We start from the raw sequence: 17,416 nt of genomic DNA on the forward strand, positions 1-17,416 counted from the left end.
TATTTCTTTTTGTTTCCCCAAGATGTTGTGGGGAAAACCAGCCCCCCCATAAAAAGGGGATTCTCCAAATTGAATAGCAGTTGTCTGATATAAGGAGAAACTCAACATTGATCAAAGCTGATTGCTTTCGGACGTTTCCGGCGATCGCGACCGGAAAAATGCCGCCAGAATTAGTTTCACTTTTATTATACGAAAAAGCTTAATGCACATGCGGTGATCGAAAAATGTTGAATATTTATCTTTTCAAAGTCGAGCAAATTAAATAGACAGGCGACCCCCGTTGTTAACTCATAGATATTATAATTTAGACATGATATAAAAAGTTTTAAGAAGTGAGTTGACCGATCGTTTCTCGGAAAGAAGCTTTTCTCGGACATATACAAAAAGCAAACATACATACACACATTTTCGCTTTTATATATATAGACTAACAGAGTTAACTGATACTGACTAGAGTCTTAGAAAAGAAAAAGAAAACATTTTTCCTTTTAAATTTATCTCTTCTCTCCCAGTCACATTAATTTTTTAAATACCTCCCCTCTCACTCGGCAGACTGCTCATCTCTGTCCAATTCATGTGCATATATTTTTGCAATTGCTTAAATGTAATTTAAATATAACTAGCCTAGGTGGCCGGCATTGCCTGGGTGTTTGGAGGTGTGTGCAGAGCAAAAAAAAAAAAAGTGGTAGTAGGGAGCCAGGCTCAAACCCGTACTGCGAAGGAGGAGTCCATCGCCAAACCAAAAGTGGTGAAGCTTTAAATTAAGACTAGTCAATCGAAAAGTGGGGATGACTTTCAAACATATCGGCAAAAATGCGACCCTCTCCCTGTAGAAAAGTGCTCAGTTGCGAGTGAAAGAATTAATGCTTTTAGCCCATTTTTCGATATTTGTCGTCCGAAGGGTTGAGCTTCACAACGATACTGATCTCATGAAAATCCGTCGCCTCTGTCGAAAGTTTTAGGCAGACATACAAACATACGTACATATATACATTTAAACAGACAGAGGAGATTTATCTAATAGATGGAAAGAAAAAAAATAATAATCAGCAGAATGTATGATTTGAATTCTTGGATGTACTGTTCTCATCTTGAGTGCCATTTTTCACAACGTTTCACTCAATGTAACCTCTAACTTTCTTCAGGTGTATCTTGTCGTACTCGGGGAATCTGCTCAGAATTTCAAATTTATTTACTATACAGAGATAACATGCTCTCTTTCTGTTAGCCATGATTGGGTAGAATCTCAAGCAATTCACAATTGTATTCTGAGTATCCCACCTTCGACCTCCAGAAGAGTATCACTGACAACTAAATTATACATAATACTTTATCTGTTAAACCATGGGCCCTTGTGGACAATTCTAGTATGAATTATAAATAATAGATAAAATCACTATTTAAAACTACATACATGTCTGTTTAGTATTTTTTTAACCTCTCTCTATTTATTCCTTACTCTCCCATGCAAGTCTCCTTTTCTCGTATCTTATTTTTACCTACACCCTCTACTTTCTGCTGCTGCATGCATATATTCTTTATCATTTCTAAGCTAATTTCTTAAAGTCAGCTTTTTTTCTAGATTTATAAACCTAGCTCTTCTTTTCTGCTGAGAAACATTTGGCTTTGAAATGCCATGGCCTGAAGAGGTCATTTCTTTCCCATCTTCATTATTGATCTACTTAGTTGATAAATTATTTTTATTTAACTTCAGATTTTCATCTCTCACTTACTGTTTGACCTAGTTTCCATATTGTTTTTCAAACATTTGCCAGTAAGAATGAAAGGAAGTAATTTTACTTTGATACAACAAATTGATAACAACATGAACAATAACCTCTTTAAATATGAATTCAAGCTTTAAAAATACAGAGTGGGTTATTCTTTTGTTAAATTCTTTCCATCATGTGATCAAATTTTAAAGCTTTCTCTTTTTTAATGTATCTATTATCTTTTGTAATGGAAATTTTTTTCATAGGGCTGAATCCTGACCAGCTGTTATGATTGCTTACAAAGCCATCAAATCAGAAAGAAAAAAAAATAAAGATTGGAAGAGGAGAATTTTATTCTTTGACCCCATACTGTGATGAGTAAAATAACAATGAGTTAAAAAATTTTTTTTTTAATATGTAATTACATGTTGACAACTTGCAAATAATTTTGGAAATAAACCTAAAAGAATATGTCTTGTTTCATTAACTCCAACACTAATATAATCTTGGAGTAGTAAAACAACAACAAAAAAAAAAATGGCCATTTTGTAATGCCAAGAAAAAAAAAATGGTGACTCACTCTGTCCTACCATATTTGATAAAGAAATGAACACTCAATAACACTTTGTGGGCAGGAAGTAGGTGATCATTTTACAAAATACTTTATTATTATTTAGACTTAAAGCACCCCAGAATCAGCAAATATCAAAAGGACACATGCTCGGTCGACGCAACTTTCTTTTACTTTCGGTTGAACTGCATGTGCACATTTGGTAAATTTTTGATTTTAGTTAAAAAAAAATTTTATTTACAAAACTTTACTAAAAAACAAAAAAAGAATCTGCAATATTGTCCATATTTTTTTTTTGAATAAAACTTTTTAAAAATTAAAAATGAACATAAAATTTGCTTGTTGATATGTTTTTCCACAAGATTGGACTTTTTTTTTTATAAAAAAAAAAACAAAAAAAAAATTGTTAAATAAAATTTAAATTTTAATCTGAGCTTTTGAAATCCAAATTTCCTTTTCAAAGTAAAACGTTTTGTCTTTTTCATTGTCCAATGACTTCTACTAATTCAAATCCATGTAGGATAGTTCTTTCTTACAAAATTTCAGTGTTACAAAATGTTCAAAAATTTATTCATTCTGTTTGACTTAATGGTTTCGTTTTATGGTACATCAACCCTTTTCAGATTATTTAATGCCAAATCCAGTCATTTTGGCAAAAGATTTTATGCTTCAAGTTATTTATATCGTCAGATATTTATTCATGATGTTTTGTTTGATGTTTTATAAAAGAAAATTGTTGCTTTTAGCTTTGCAGAACATGACAGTTTTACAAAAGGAAAGAAAAAAAAACAACATCAATGTTTGGTGTATTTTAGATCAGAAATCTGGTATCTAAACGCAACCTGATCTGGTAGCACCAGTTCAAACTTATGTGGTGCACCAATGAAAACTAAGTACAAGGTGAAACACTAAAGTTGTCGCTCTAAAGAAAATAACACTACAGCTTTATTTTAAAACTTTTATTAATAAAAATCAATTCAGGTAATTTGATTATGTAGTAGAGTTGACATCTATTCAAATGTAGCTGCCTTCAGCCTCAATCATCACCTCAATATGGGTCTGGAACTTGGAGCTTGCTTTTTCCACAGGTGTTGGCGGGAGCTCAGTGAATACTCGGTGGATGGCGGTGATCAGGCTGGCTTTGGTGTTGTGGAAGGTCATGTTGATGATGTTCTCGACGTATGACCAAACGGGTTCAGGTTGGGGGAGAAGGGAGGTGGCCAGTGTGAAAAAGGTACAAAGTCGTAGCACCTTCTGAAGCCAAGCCTGGGTCTCTTTAGACTTGTGGGCCAGTACCGAGTCTTGCTGCTACATCTAGAATTTGCCAGCAGCCACTTGATTGAACCAGGGGATCACCACACTCTTCAGTACATCCGGGTACACTTTAGTGTTGTCTTTCAAACCGACTTCAAAGATGTGAGGTGGCATGATGCGGCCCTAACTTGAAACCACGCCAAAGACCATAACTGTGGCCGGAAACTTTGTTTTCATCACCCTGGGAACATCCCTGTTATTCGTGGCAATCTAGTAATGCATTTTGAGGGTGCTGGCAATGGTCCTGTTGCCATAACTTGGATCAGTAGAGCATAATCTCCAATGTTACTTGTTGAACATTGTGCCACTTTCAGACATGATAGAAGGCTCCTATCGCTCTTGGGATTTGTACACAACTGACGAATTAGTAGATGCTCTGCAACAAAAAAATAAAACCTGGTTTTCACAAAACGGAAATGGAATCATGTCATCTTTTCTAGAGCGACAATCTTATCGTTCCACCCTGTGTTATAAAGAAGCATCTAAAAACAATTTTTGCAAACATGACAAACTGATAGATTAATTATAAAGATCATAAAAATAGACATATGACAAAAATAAAAGAAATGTTTGATTAAGGAAAGTTAACTTTTCAATTGCAGTGTTAAATATAGATTTTAGAATTACTTCCATTCTTATGCAAACCATCAAAAAGGGTCTTAAACGGTGAATGGAACTAATCCTGAAGACTGACAAGCTTGGTGACCAAGATTGTAAGCTGTCAGAAAACGTCGCACGAATGACCAAGGGAAATAAGACGGTAAAATGTAGGATGAGGATGATTTTAATATTGTCATTCCTCCAAATTTGTATCTAATTTTAAAAGGTTAACAAATTAACTTACCTTATCAAAGAACTTGGATACTATCACTGCATTTGTTGACCCTGGGGCGAGATACTTTTTTTGCTTACAATCCTGTAAAAAAAAAAAAAAAAAAAAAAAAAAGATTTAATGAATGTAAATTAAATTATACAAAAGCAATTTTAGATTATATAAAAATGAAAATTTACAAAAACAACATACGATGCAATGACAAAAAAAAAAAAAAAAAAAGTCAGTACCATAAAAAATTGTAGCGAGAAATTAACACTTGAAAGTATGATTTCATCTTAAAATAAAAATGAGCTTCAAATCGATTTCTAATCTTATGTTACTAAACATTTTGCAGAACATTTTAAAATAAATTTAGTAAATTATTATTTTAAAATCTTATATTTGTTGTGCCTGAGTATCTTTGTCTTTCAAATCAATTGTAAATAAAATCTTGTATCAGCATCAAATCCAAATGCTTGCATTGCCAAAATAATTATGGGGCACCAAGGACCAAATTAATGACTATATGATACAGATAATTCTTCTGAAAAGACTAACTTATGCCATAACCAGCAAAGAGGTTATTCACTTCTGTTATAAGAAGCGATGATGGCTTTATTTATGTTGTGAGCAGCAACAATGGCATCTGCTCAGGTCATGAACAGTGACTACAGCAGTCGCTCACAACACGAGCAGCAAACGCAGTATTTACTTACATCTAGTATTGGGATGATTAATCAGAATCGGAAAAATTGGAACTTTTTAAACCTAATTTCCGATTCCAAAACGATTCTTTAATTTTTTTTGATTGACAATAAAAAAAAAATAAAACACTCAAATTTATTTGTTAGAAGTTGTTCATTTACAACATAAGACTAAGGGCAACGGAATGCGTTATGAATCCCATTCCCATGTTTTAACATTGATTATTAGAGTCTAATTTCTTTTTTTTATTTTTTAATTAAGGTCACCACTTATCAAGGCCCGAAGGCCACTCGAGGATAAGGGTTAATGAATGTAAGGTAGTAGTGAAGTAATAGTGTGTATTTGATAATTTATGAGGACAATTTAACGAACTAATTTACATTAGATTGGAAGGCTATCATGTTGTATTTATTAGTATACCAGCAGGGATACCTGGCGTTGTGTGGATCCACAAATAATAAATATAAGAACACCTGCTATACTAAAAATATTGAGCACTTATTCATTACTATATGTAAATCCCTTCGTGGGCAACGTTGATACCCCCACACCTAACAAATAAAAACACGAAAATATAATCACCCTAAAAAAGAAATACTTGACCACTTCCTCATCAGATTCTTTACCAGACTGGATACAAAGAAAAGCTATTCTAAATTACTATATACCACTTTAATTGAATTTCTTAAATGCTGCCTCAGTCTAGAAAGATTTCTCTTTACGGTCCGTTGCAACGACCATGTTACTTTGGGGGCAGTTATCTCATCAGCACAGTCTGTAAACTTCAGAATGTTTTTTTTATATCTCCTTCAAACGATGCAAAAACTAATAGTGATGAGACAACCCTTTAACCCATTGTTTGTCATAGCGCAATGATCACAACTTGACAATGTATTTAACATATCCGAGATATGCACGATTCATGCATGCACACATGTTGAAATTGTTTAGAAAGACATGATTTCATCATAATTCTGCAGTTTTTACAGTAGAAAATTTTTTTTTTCTGAATTTTTGATATTATATGCCCAAAGGGTCAATGGTTTCGACAATACCATATTCATGGTGGTCAGTTTTGTAGTTTTTGACTTTTAGCTAGACATAAGCATTAAGGTAAACACACAGACACTACCAGACAACTGAGATTTATATTAATAGATTACTACAAACATTCCTTTGTAAACCTTTTTGCACATATTCACTAAATATTTCAAGGAGTTCATACTTGATATTAAAAGATTTAAAATGTTCATACCTGATATTAAAAGATTTAAAATGTTCATACCTGATATTAAAAGATTTAAAATGTTCATACTTGATATTAAAAGATTTAAAATGTTCATACTTGATATTAAAAGATTTAAAATGTTCATACTTGATATTAAAAGATTTAAAATGCTCTGAACAAGGTTTTTCAATTTCGATGGCAACGTCTGAGCACTCATTGTTTGTCATCAGCTTCTTCTGAAATAATGTTTATGGTACTTCTTCCCTTTGGACACAAGTGAAAAATATGGATAAAAATTTGATACTGAGTTTATCAAAATCTTGGATCAAATACATAAGGGGAATTATATCTATATTTAAACTTAAAACTTCTCGGCTTAATGTTCACAGGGAACATGAGCTGGAACAGATACATTGAGAGTATTGCCAAGGTCGCTGCGAAGAAGGTGGGCTCTCTCTACCGTGCTAGAAAGCAACTTATGCCTGACAGTATCCTGTATCTCTACAAGATAACCATTCGCCCATGTATCGCATATTGTTGTCACGTTTTGGCTGGTGCATCTGCAACTAGTCTCTCGCTCCTGGACAGGGTTCAAAAGAGAGTTGCTAACCTGATAGGTCCTAAACTGTCATCAAAGCTTCAACCTCTGTCCCATCGACAAAATGCTGCATCTCTCTGCCTGTTCTACAAGTATTTTAATGGTGAATGCGCCAACGAACTACAAGCTCTTGTACCCCCCCCTCGACGTAAATACCCTGTCAAACCTGACAAGCAGCAAAGTCCTACCCCTACACAGTAGAGATCTCTAGATGTAAGAAGGCCTGCTACTTCTTCCAAACTCCTCAGCTTAATGTTCACAGGAAACATGAGCTGAAACAGATACATTGAGAGCATTGCCAGGGCTGCTGTGAGGAAGGTAGGCTCTCTCTACTGTGCTAGAAAGTTACTTAAACCTGAAAGTATCCTGTACCTCTATAAGACCACCATTCGCCCATGTATGGAGTATTGTTGTCACATTTGGACTAGTGCATCTGCTACGAGTCTCACTTCTGGGCAGGGTTCAAAAGAGAGTTGCCAACCTGATAGGTCCTGAACTTTAACCAAGCTTTGACCTCTGTCCCATCAACGAAATATTGCATCCTGGTCAACAAATATTTTAATGGTAGATGCTCTGACGAACTACAAGCCCTTATACCCACTCGATGTAAATATCCCGTCAAACAGCAAAGTCCCACCCCTACACAGTAAAGATCCCTAGATGTAAGAAAGCCTTCTACCCTAATAGTTTCTTCCCCAGAACTGCTAGACTCTGGAACTCCCTTCTGGTTTCCTGCTTTTCCAACTATACTGACATGCAGAAGTTCAAGTGTAATGTGAACGGACATCTTGTTGCTCAACTCCCTACATGTCCCTGCAACTTATGTCCCTGATAGTAGCCCCCTTCATCAAAGTGGCACTGTGCCTTGTTTTGGGGTGAAAATGGAATTAAAAAAATAAATAAAAATTGGCCAGAAATGATTATCATTCTAAATTAAATTTATGTATGAAACTGCTTTCCTATGCGAAATTCTAAATTGTTTTTTTTTTTGTTTTTTTTACCACATAATCATCTCAACAAAGTCATTTTAGGAGAAAAGAAAAAGTAGAATCTCATTTAGCTAAATGTGTTAATCTATTTGCCATTAATGCAATTTGTTTCTTTTTACAGTAACACAATTTAGTGACTGACCAAATCTTTATAATTGCGAGAAAAAAAAAAAACATGAACATTACTTCATAGACGTATGGCAGAAAATATTTAACATAGACCCGTCCAAATGTTAAGAATGGTTTTCTAAATAGTAACATTATTATGTAGAAACTCATTCTTGACATAAGACAGACTGTGTTAACTATTTCTGTTTCTAAACGGTTTTCTTATCTTGCATACCAATCGTTGATTCTTTTTAATCGTTTATGAAAATTTCAAATGGCATAAACAATAACCAAATGGAAAAGATTTGTTTTAAAAGGAAAACAAACCTTGTCTCACAATTTTCAATCAATTACAAGGAAAACAGAAAATATTTAGAAAGATCTACACTTGTAATATATGCCTCCTCTTCCCAAATTTTAAAAGAACCAAATTCGATGTCAGTACTTGTATCGGAATCAGGATTTTAGAACAGAATCAGTAATTGTATTGGAATTAGGAAAAATTTTGGAATTGTCCTATCACTACTTACGTCGTACATAATTTTTATTCATAAGAAAAGTGTTGTAAACATTAGGCACAACTTTTCTTGCATACAATTTTATGAAAAATCTTATGCTGACAATTATTTGTAGGAATTTGTAATAAAATCTACTAAAATGAAGAAAGAAAATGTTTTAGCACTTCTGCAGTATGCAGACAGTGCCCATATTGGGGAGGCAATAATTCCAATTTCTTCTTGGTCAAATAACACGGCATATAAATAACAAACAAGAATTTTTTTTCCAAATTTGTAATGAAAGCAACATTGGATTTTTATAAAGTAAAAATGTGTTGTCCCCCCCCCCAACAAATAATTTAAATGACGAGTTATCGTCCTGTTCTTTGACTGAGAAGCGCCACTTGGCGACAGTTTATTGAAACACACCAAAAACAATGGCCGCTGTCTGCATACTGCAGAAATGCCAAATGTTTTAGTGTAATAGTTAAAAAAAATTTAATTATTTAAAATAAATTGATATAGTACATGTTTTGGTTTCTTTAGTATACAGGGTGGTATAAAATAGATATAAACTGTATATTACCGACATCTTATATTGAAGTGAAAATGATACATCTTAAAAAATAAAAATTGATGTGCTTTTATTTTCTTTTATTCTTTCAGTTAAATTGGCATACAATTCCAGTACTTGAGGCATTAGGACTTAGAAGTGTTTTTCTCACACATACTTGTTATTACATGTGTATGCAACATTCGTTCGTTTGTATAATAAATGCTTTTACACCACTCTGTACAATGACTTACAATTAACAAAGCCCAGGCGTTCAATTTAGTAAATTGTCTCCCTTTAGAAGATCTTTCAATTAACATTAATTAGCCGAGTAACGTTAGAAGTTAAGTGGAATGGAACATAATAGCAAAATTATAAATTCCATGCTTATATGATTCCAGAGAAATCCACAAATTTCTTTTGTTCATGAGACAAAGGTTATTAACAGGAAATTTAAATCGCCTCCCCTTTCTAATTTTTAAACAAAGGATGACTGACCATGATTCAAGATTTTTAAGAATCTAGACATTGACAAACTTTTGAATCCGAAATCTCTCTCTCATATATATAAATAAATAAATAAATAAAACCACTGTCTATCGTCATTTTTTCAAAGTGCATCTCTTTAGAGATGTAAGGTCGCAGAGTGGCACAAGGCAGGTCAAATGATTGCATTTAATGTGAACTATTGTTTTATCTATATATATAAAAGCGAAAATGTTTGTGTGTGTGTGTGTTTGTATGTTTCGTAAAAACTTTCGACACGGGCCACGGATTTTCGCCAGATAGGTATCATTTTAAAGCTCGAACCTTCGCCCAACAAATATCGAAAAATTGGCCAAAAACATTAATTCCTTCACCCTAAAATCATCAGTTTTGCACAGGGAGGGTGTAGCAAAAACTGTCCTCATGACAAGTTGGCTTCTATGCATGCGCAAATGATGTCGGAACATGATTTAGTTTAAATATTTACAAACCGACCCAATTTCGTCAACGTTGTCTTAGCTCACTTGATTAGAGGTCGGCGTCATTATCTAAAGGTTGTAAGTTCGAATCGTGGTGTGAGATGTCTTTTTTTTTTTTCAATTTTTAAAATTTTAATATTGAAACAGGGTTATTTAAGCCATTTTTCACGTGTTTTTTTTTGTTTTTATTTTTCAGATTTTTTAAAGTTTTAACGTTCATTTTTCTGGGTTTTTTTCCATCACATTCGCGTTTTCTTTTTTTGTTTTTCCGATTTTAAGAAATTTTAACATCGTTCATTTGCATTACGTTAGTTTTTTTTTTTGTGTTTTTAAAAATTTTTTTTAAGTTTTAACATTTTTTTTTATATATAATATTCAAACAAATAAAAAAATATTTAATAATTTAATATTTAAAAATATTTACTTCGCTTATTCTTTTGTTTTGATTACATCCCCCCCACTAAGCACCCGGGCAACGCCGGGTACCCCCCCCTGCTAGTCTATATATATAAAAGCGAAAATGTTTGTGTGTGTGTGTGTGTGTGTGTGTGTGTGTGTGTTTGTATGTCTCGCAAAAACTTTCGACACAGGCCACGGATTTTCGCCAGATAGGTATCATTTAAAAGCTCCAACTTTCGCCCGACAAATATCGAAAAATTGGCCAAAAACATTAATTCCTTCACCCTAAACTGGGCCGTTTTCTACAAGGAGGGTGCCGAAAAAATTGTTCCTTCATTTTCTCTGCTCCTGCTACTACGACAATGATGTCATGTTTGCCCTAGAAAACGTTCGCGTTAGTTTTAACCACCTGCAAGTGTTTTTAAAGGTTTAATTTTATCTGTTATTAAGTGTATGTCTCTTTGGCGCAGGGGTAACGTGTCAGGCATTTTTTTTCTGCCTTAGCCTCAATGCTTCGTGTTCGAGCTTGTCTTTCTACTTAAACTTTTTTTCCTCTTTTTTATGTTTGTTCACGATTTTGCTTTGTTTTGGTTTTTCCAGTTTTTCTTAACATCATGTTTTTTTATAATATTAAAATAGGGTCATCCTCTCCTACATACACACCCCCAAACACCTGGGCAACGCCGGGAACCCCTGCCAGTCTATTATATAAATCTCACGTGTCTATTTAAATGTATGCATGTATGTCTGCCTAAAACTTTCGACAGAGGTGACGGATTTTCACAAGATTGGTATTGTTTTGAAGCTCAACCCTTCGGATGACAAATATCGAAAAATTGGTTAAAAACATTAATTTCTCCACCCTCAACTGGGCACTTTTCTACAGGAAGGGGTCGCTTTTTTCACCAATATTTTCGAAAGTCCTCCCCTCTTTTCAATTGACTAGCCTTAATTTAAACCTTCGCCACTTCCCATTTGGTGGTGGACGCAAAGGCAACGATGTCACTTTTTTTTTTTTTTCACGTTCCTTTCCTCCTTCGCGGTATGGGTTCAAGCCTGCCTACTACTACTTTTTTTTTTTTTTGCTTAACACACCTCCAAACACTTGGGAAACACCAGGCACCCAAACTAGTATATATATAAAAGCTAGTGAAAAATGCTGCTAAGAGGATCAAAATTTTAAATGATTGGAACTTGGCAGGCATAAATCAACTTAAAAGCTCTTGTACGCATGCACAAATATGTATACATTTATACATTAAAGTCAGTTCATTTTAACTATTTCTTGCTAATCTAGATTAACGATCAAGTCTATAGTGGTAACTGTTTTGGTTTCGATTCTAGCTGATAGCACCCAAGTCATATTTTATTTTTACTTTTGAAATCACTACTATATATTGGATACAATATAATAATCAATAGAGAATTGGCTCTAAATATAAAATCTGCATAAATTAAAATATAATATTTAAGCGTATTTTATAACCGGACAATGCTGGGTGCCTGGCTAGTCTTCCATTAAAAATTAAAATGACTTCAGGCATGCATGATGAAATACATTTTTTTTTTTTTCAATTCCATTTTCACTCCAAACAAGGTACAGTGCCACTTTGAAGTAGGGGACTACCATCGAGGACATAAGCTGCAGGGATATTATGAAGGGAGATGAGTAGCAAGATGTCTGTTCACATTACACTTGAACTTCAGTTGGGAAAGCAGAATCCCGGAAGGGAGTTCCAAAGTCTAGCAGCTCTGGGGAAGAAACTATTGGAGTAGAAGGCTTCCTTACACCTAGGGATTTCCATGGTGTAGGGGTGGGATTTAGCTGCTTGTCGGGTTTGTTGGGGGTATTTACGTCAAGCGAGTACAAATGCTTGTAGTTTGTCAGAGCATTCACCTAATTAAAAGCATTAACCATTAAAATACTTGTAGAACAGGCAGAGGGATACAATATTTCATTGATAGGGCAGAAGCTGAGGTTTAGATGACAGTTCAGCACCTAACAGGTTGGCGACTCCCTTTTGAACCCTGTCCAGGAGTGAGAGACTAGTAGCAGATGCACTAGCCCAAATGTGACAACAATACTTGATACATGGACGAATGGTGGCTTTGTAGAGGTACAGGATACTTTCAGGTGTAAGTAACTTTCTGGCACGGTAGAGAGAGCCCACCTTCCTTGCAGGAGGGTTTTTGTGGCCTTCAAGCCAAGATGAAAGTATAGCATCTATTCTAGCAGATGCTGCAAGCAAAGACCATTGCCCTTGTGGCAATGAGTTTCTGGTCCATGTAGGGGTAACCCTATATACCAAGAGGCTCTCACTATCCAGCTCCCATTTTCCACCTCTCAGGAGCTGGTCTCTATTCCCCTTCCCCTCCACATTAAAAAAATGGCCTCATGCCTAATTTGCTCTTGTGGGGAAGCAAATAAACACAGCCCACCTTCTTCGCAGCAGCCTTGGCAATGTTCTCAATGTATCTGTTCCAACTTATGTTTCCTGTGAACGTTAGGCTGAGGAGTTTGAAAGAAGTACTCTCAGGTAACGGGTTTTTGGCCATTGCTATTTGTGGTAGAGAAGGTTTCTTGTAATTATTGAAGGAAACAAGCATAGTCTTGGCAGTATTGAATGTGACCATCCATTTTTGTCCCCCATTCCACTACGGATTGGGGTCTTTCTCTAGTGTTTCTGCCATTTCCTTAGATATGTGTTCATTTGTTTTCTCCTTGTGCCTGTTATAGAGCATGGTGTCATCAGCAAATATACCCATCTCAGAGACAATTTTAACAGGGCGGTCATTTATGAATATTAGGATTAATAAAAGGTCCAAGGATACACCCCTAAGGTACTCTATGTTACTTGATTCATTACTTAGTGTTGAAGCAAGCATCTTATATTACTATTTTTTTACTAAAATTTCAATTAGTTTAAGTCTTGTTAATTGTTGCACTCATCTAATAAAACCGTATGATCACTTCTTATCTATATGTGGGTGTGTTTCTTCTCTCACTTGAAAATTATATTTAATTATGTGATTAAATGTTCCAGAATGCATTTTAGTTTATTTGTAAATAAAGGCTTATTTTTAAAAAAACTTTTTTTTTAAACTTTTAATAGTAAACGTTTAATAGTTGTGCAAAAAGAATTATTTTGTTACCTTTCAAAATTTGGGAAGTTTTAAGCATTTAACCTGTTGAATTTTTATATATTAGAAGACAAAGTTTTGGAAGCAATTTATATACAATAATTTTACAAATTTTACATGCACACACATATAATGATGGGGGCAATTTCAAAATTTTTCCTGATTCCGAGGCAATTACCAATTCCGATTCTTTTTAAATTTCTTTAATTGGATATTTGTTCTTTTTTTTAATTTTTTGAGTCACTGTAAAATAACCCTGTTATATCTGCATATATTTTCACAAACAAAAAATACACTTGGTGAGGAGCATATATTATGCGAATACATCTTTTTAAATATTTTTTTCTCAAAGTTTTTGTTGTCATTGGTTGAAAATAGTGAAATAAATAAAAACTTATTTCTTTTTTAATACAAAGCCAATATGTGGTTGTTGTTAGTTGACAAAATACTATTTAAATGTCTTCATAAATCATTGAAAATAGTTTGCGATTCATATGCAAAATAAGACGATTTAGGAACAGAAAATTTAAGTTTCTAAATAACATAGTTACTATTTAGGAAAATATTCTTAATCCGAGAAAGAATCAAGCAAAGATGTATTATTATCTATTCTGTTCATTCTCTCAACCAAAGAATGTTATTGTTTTTATCCTAGATTATAAAGATTTGGTTGGTTATTGCTGCCGTCAATATGACAAATATGTAGTAGATTGATTTGTTTTAATGTAAAAAGAAACAGATACAGATAATAGAAATACCACTATCTACTATATAATAAAATGATTTCAGAAATTCCCCTCTGAACCAAAGTACTGTAGGTTTGCAGCAACAGATGCACATACAAATTTATTATGTCTCAACTATTATCCACCATCTTATGTAACTTTAGAACGACATTATATACACATTTATTCCTTATAATAAAATCCTACATTCCATCCTAGGAACACCATCACATTCGCACCATCTTTAGAAGAAGTAGTTCCTATTTTTCCCTCTATATATAAAGTCCTCATACCACACCCAGTCATCACCAGGAAGATACATATACATTATAATTATATTTTCATGTCATCTTTCGTAACTGAATCATAAACTCTTAGATATACCATTATTATTCCATTCCCTGCTCCAAAAATTATAATTTCTCCCTTATAAATATCCGGCAACTCTCATTGGCTGAGCTCTGAGTATTCATATATTATGGAATTCTATTTTTCTAGATATAAACGAACAGTTATTAAAATTAACCCCCCCAAAAATGGTGTCACTAAGAAACATTCTTGGACCCAGCAAAGTGCCCGACACAAAAAACAAGCCATCTGTTTTTATAACTATTGCAAAAAAGACAAAAATTATTTATTGTCTACATAGAGATATTCCGTAACCTTACAATATATTTACATTTTTTTTTGGGGGGGGGGGGTCACGGTACTTTGTTTACTGTGTGCGTGTTCCCGTTATTATGTGTTAACAAAGAAACGCACAACTTTCGCTTTTAAATATTTTGCAAAAACATTTATTAGATGTTAATAAACATTACAAACTGCAAATTCTTTTTAGATAATTAAATATCCATCCAAGCAGTCATTTGCATGTAAATAAACATCTTGGTTACTATACATTTCTCTCTCTCACTATTACAATTATCGCCAATTTACAAATAAATGTTACGGCTACTGGATTCTTTCACTGTATATATCATTCCCCACTCTCTCTCTCTCTTGTTAAACTATTTTTATATTTAACTATATTTTAAGCTTACTTTTGCTTACAATAAAAATATATAAACATATGTAAACTTTTTCCTCCATTTACTTTTTTAGTGCATATCTTTGCATATAACTATATTTTTTATGTTTATATCTGATCTATTTTGTCAAACTATGATTAGAGTCGAGTTTCGCTTTTTGTTTATACCGAAAACCGAATGTAACGCGTGCCGATGCGGGAAATGTGGAATAATTAACGTTTGAAAGTCATTAAAATTAAATAGACAGGCGAGCTCTGTGGTTAACTGTCAGATATTACAATTTATAGATGAAATAAAAAGTTTTAAGTTGTGAAGCGAGCGAGCGGTTCTCTGAAAGAAGCCTTTTGTGGACATCGAGGAAAAGCATACATACATACATACATACATTTTTGCTTTTATATTTATAGAAGAATATATTATAAGCTTACTTTTGTTTACAATAAAAATATATAAACATACGTAAACTTTTTCCTCCATTTACTTTTTTAGCGCATATCTTTGCATATAACTATATTTTTTATGTTTATATCTGATCTATTTTGTCAAACTATTTAGAGATTTGACAATTTGTACTTACATACCGCAACTGACAGACTTGAAAGTTGTGGTCTTACTGATATTTTTTGCTGATTACCCTACAGTTTTAACATAAATTTCAATAATAAGGGAATTGATTTTGGCAGAGTACTGCATTTTAATTTCTTCCCAGACCGATTCTAGAAATTGCGCACACGTTTACTTTTTTGGGGGAGGAGGGGGGTAAATTTATACATTAGGTCCACCTCCACATTTTTCTTTAGGATGCCGACTTTTATAGGTTTTCCACTAGACTGCTTAATAAAATCTCATTCAAACTTTGCGATGACAACCACTCACACAGATATAAAGACCTGTATCATGCACTGTCATTCACTGGCTGCCACACGCGAGAAACAAATTTACTTCACCCATACTGACACTGCCACCCCCAAATTTTCTTTTTCAGCATTTGCAAGTAGGTATGCTGACAATGATTATCGCGGTTAAATTTGTGGGAATTGTCCCCCCCCCCCAAAAAAAAAGGGAGTTGTCTACTCTGAATACCGTTCGGTACATGGAGATGTTGGAGGTGTCTATTATTATTCATAAGATGGGGAGGTTGGTGGTGTCTATTCTGAAAGCCATTTTTAACATGGGGAGTTTGGGATGCTTATTCCAAATGCTGTCCTTAACATGACAATATTCAAAGAAGTGAAAAAAGTCATAATTGTTTTAAACGTTAAAACAATTACGCTTTTTTTCACTTCACTTCTTTGAATATTGTCATGTGGGAAGGCTATAAAAAAAAAAAAAAAAGAACAGAATTTATCTTCCAGGCAAAATTAATTTTTAGTTAACTGCTCTAAAATGCTACAATGTCTCAGAAATGGAATTTATTTTAAATTAAATATGTGAATCAGATCCTCCTTACTAAATGCTTAATTGATTTTTTTTCTTCCCACCATGTTTTTCAGAGTGTTAACACGTAGTCGCCTAAAAGTGCTGAATCTTGTTTTAGTTTGGAGGGATGATTTAGCTGAGGGTGCTAATCTACAATAATACTTTTAAGTTTGTATATATAAAAAAGAATCTATTTAATTTCTGTTAGTAATTAATTTAGAATTCATAAAACACAATTTAAATGTCTTTAGAATAATATTTAAGAATACACTTACATTAGGCAAATTTCCAGTCTTTCAAATGTGTCTAGTCAGTGGATTATTTCTGTGACAAACTAGTCAAAGGTTTCAATAAACAAAGAATTATTTTTTACTAGTGGGGGTACCTGGCATTGCCCGGGTGTGTGGAGGTGTAGTAAGGAACCTGGGGGGGGGATAAAAAAGTGGGTGTAGGGGGGGATCAAAACAACAGTGGGCAGTTTGGGTGAAGAGAAATGTTAAAAAAAAAAATAAAGTGGTAGTAGGCAGGCAGGTTCGAACCCATAATGCGAAGGAGGCAACCCCCCCCCCCAATAAACCTAATATCTTAGCTGATGTCTCCATCGTACAACTGGAAATTGAGAGCAGCAAAATTAAGCGTAGTTAATCCAA

General features: G+C 33.8%; 1 protein-coding gene across 2 annotated transcripts in view; it reads right to left on the reverse strand.

Moving 5' to 3' along the window:
- Positions 1-17,416, reverse strand: part of LOC145286141 (rab-like protein 3) — a 197,096-nt gene that overhangs the window by 28,601 nt on the left and 151,079 nt on the right. For both annotated transcript variants that reach the window (XM_080134864.1, XM_080134863.1), the window contains exon 6: positions 4,442-4,513. In XM_080134864.1, coding sequence (XP_079990990.1) covers positions 4,442-4,513 — 72 coding nt within the window. The remainder of the gene's footprint in view (positions 1-4,441; positions 4,514-17,416) is intronic.

The sequence above is a fragment of the Euprymna scolopes genome, chromosome 10 (assembly GCF_053919585.1).
Source record: "Euprymna scolopes isolate OS-2025 chromosome 10, ASM5391958v1, whole genome shotgun sequence".
NCBI classification, from domain to species: domain Eukaryota; kingdom Metazoa; phylum Mollusca; class Cephalopoda; order Sepiida; family Sepiolidae; genus Euprymna; species Euprymna scolopes.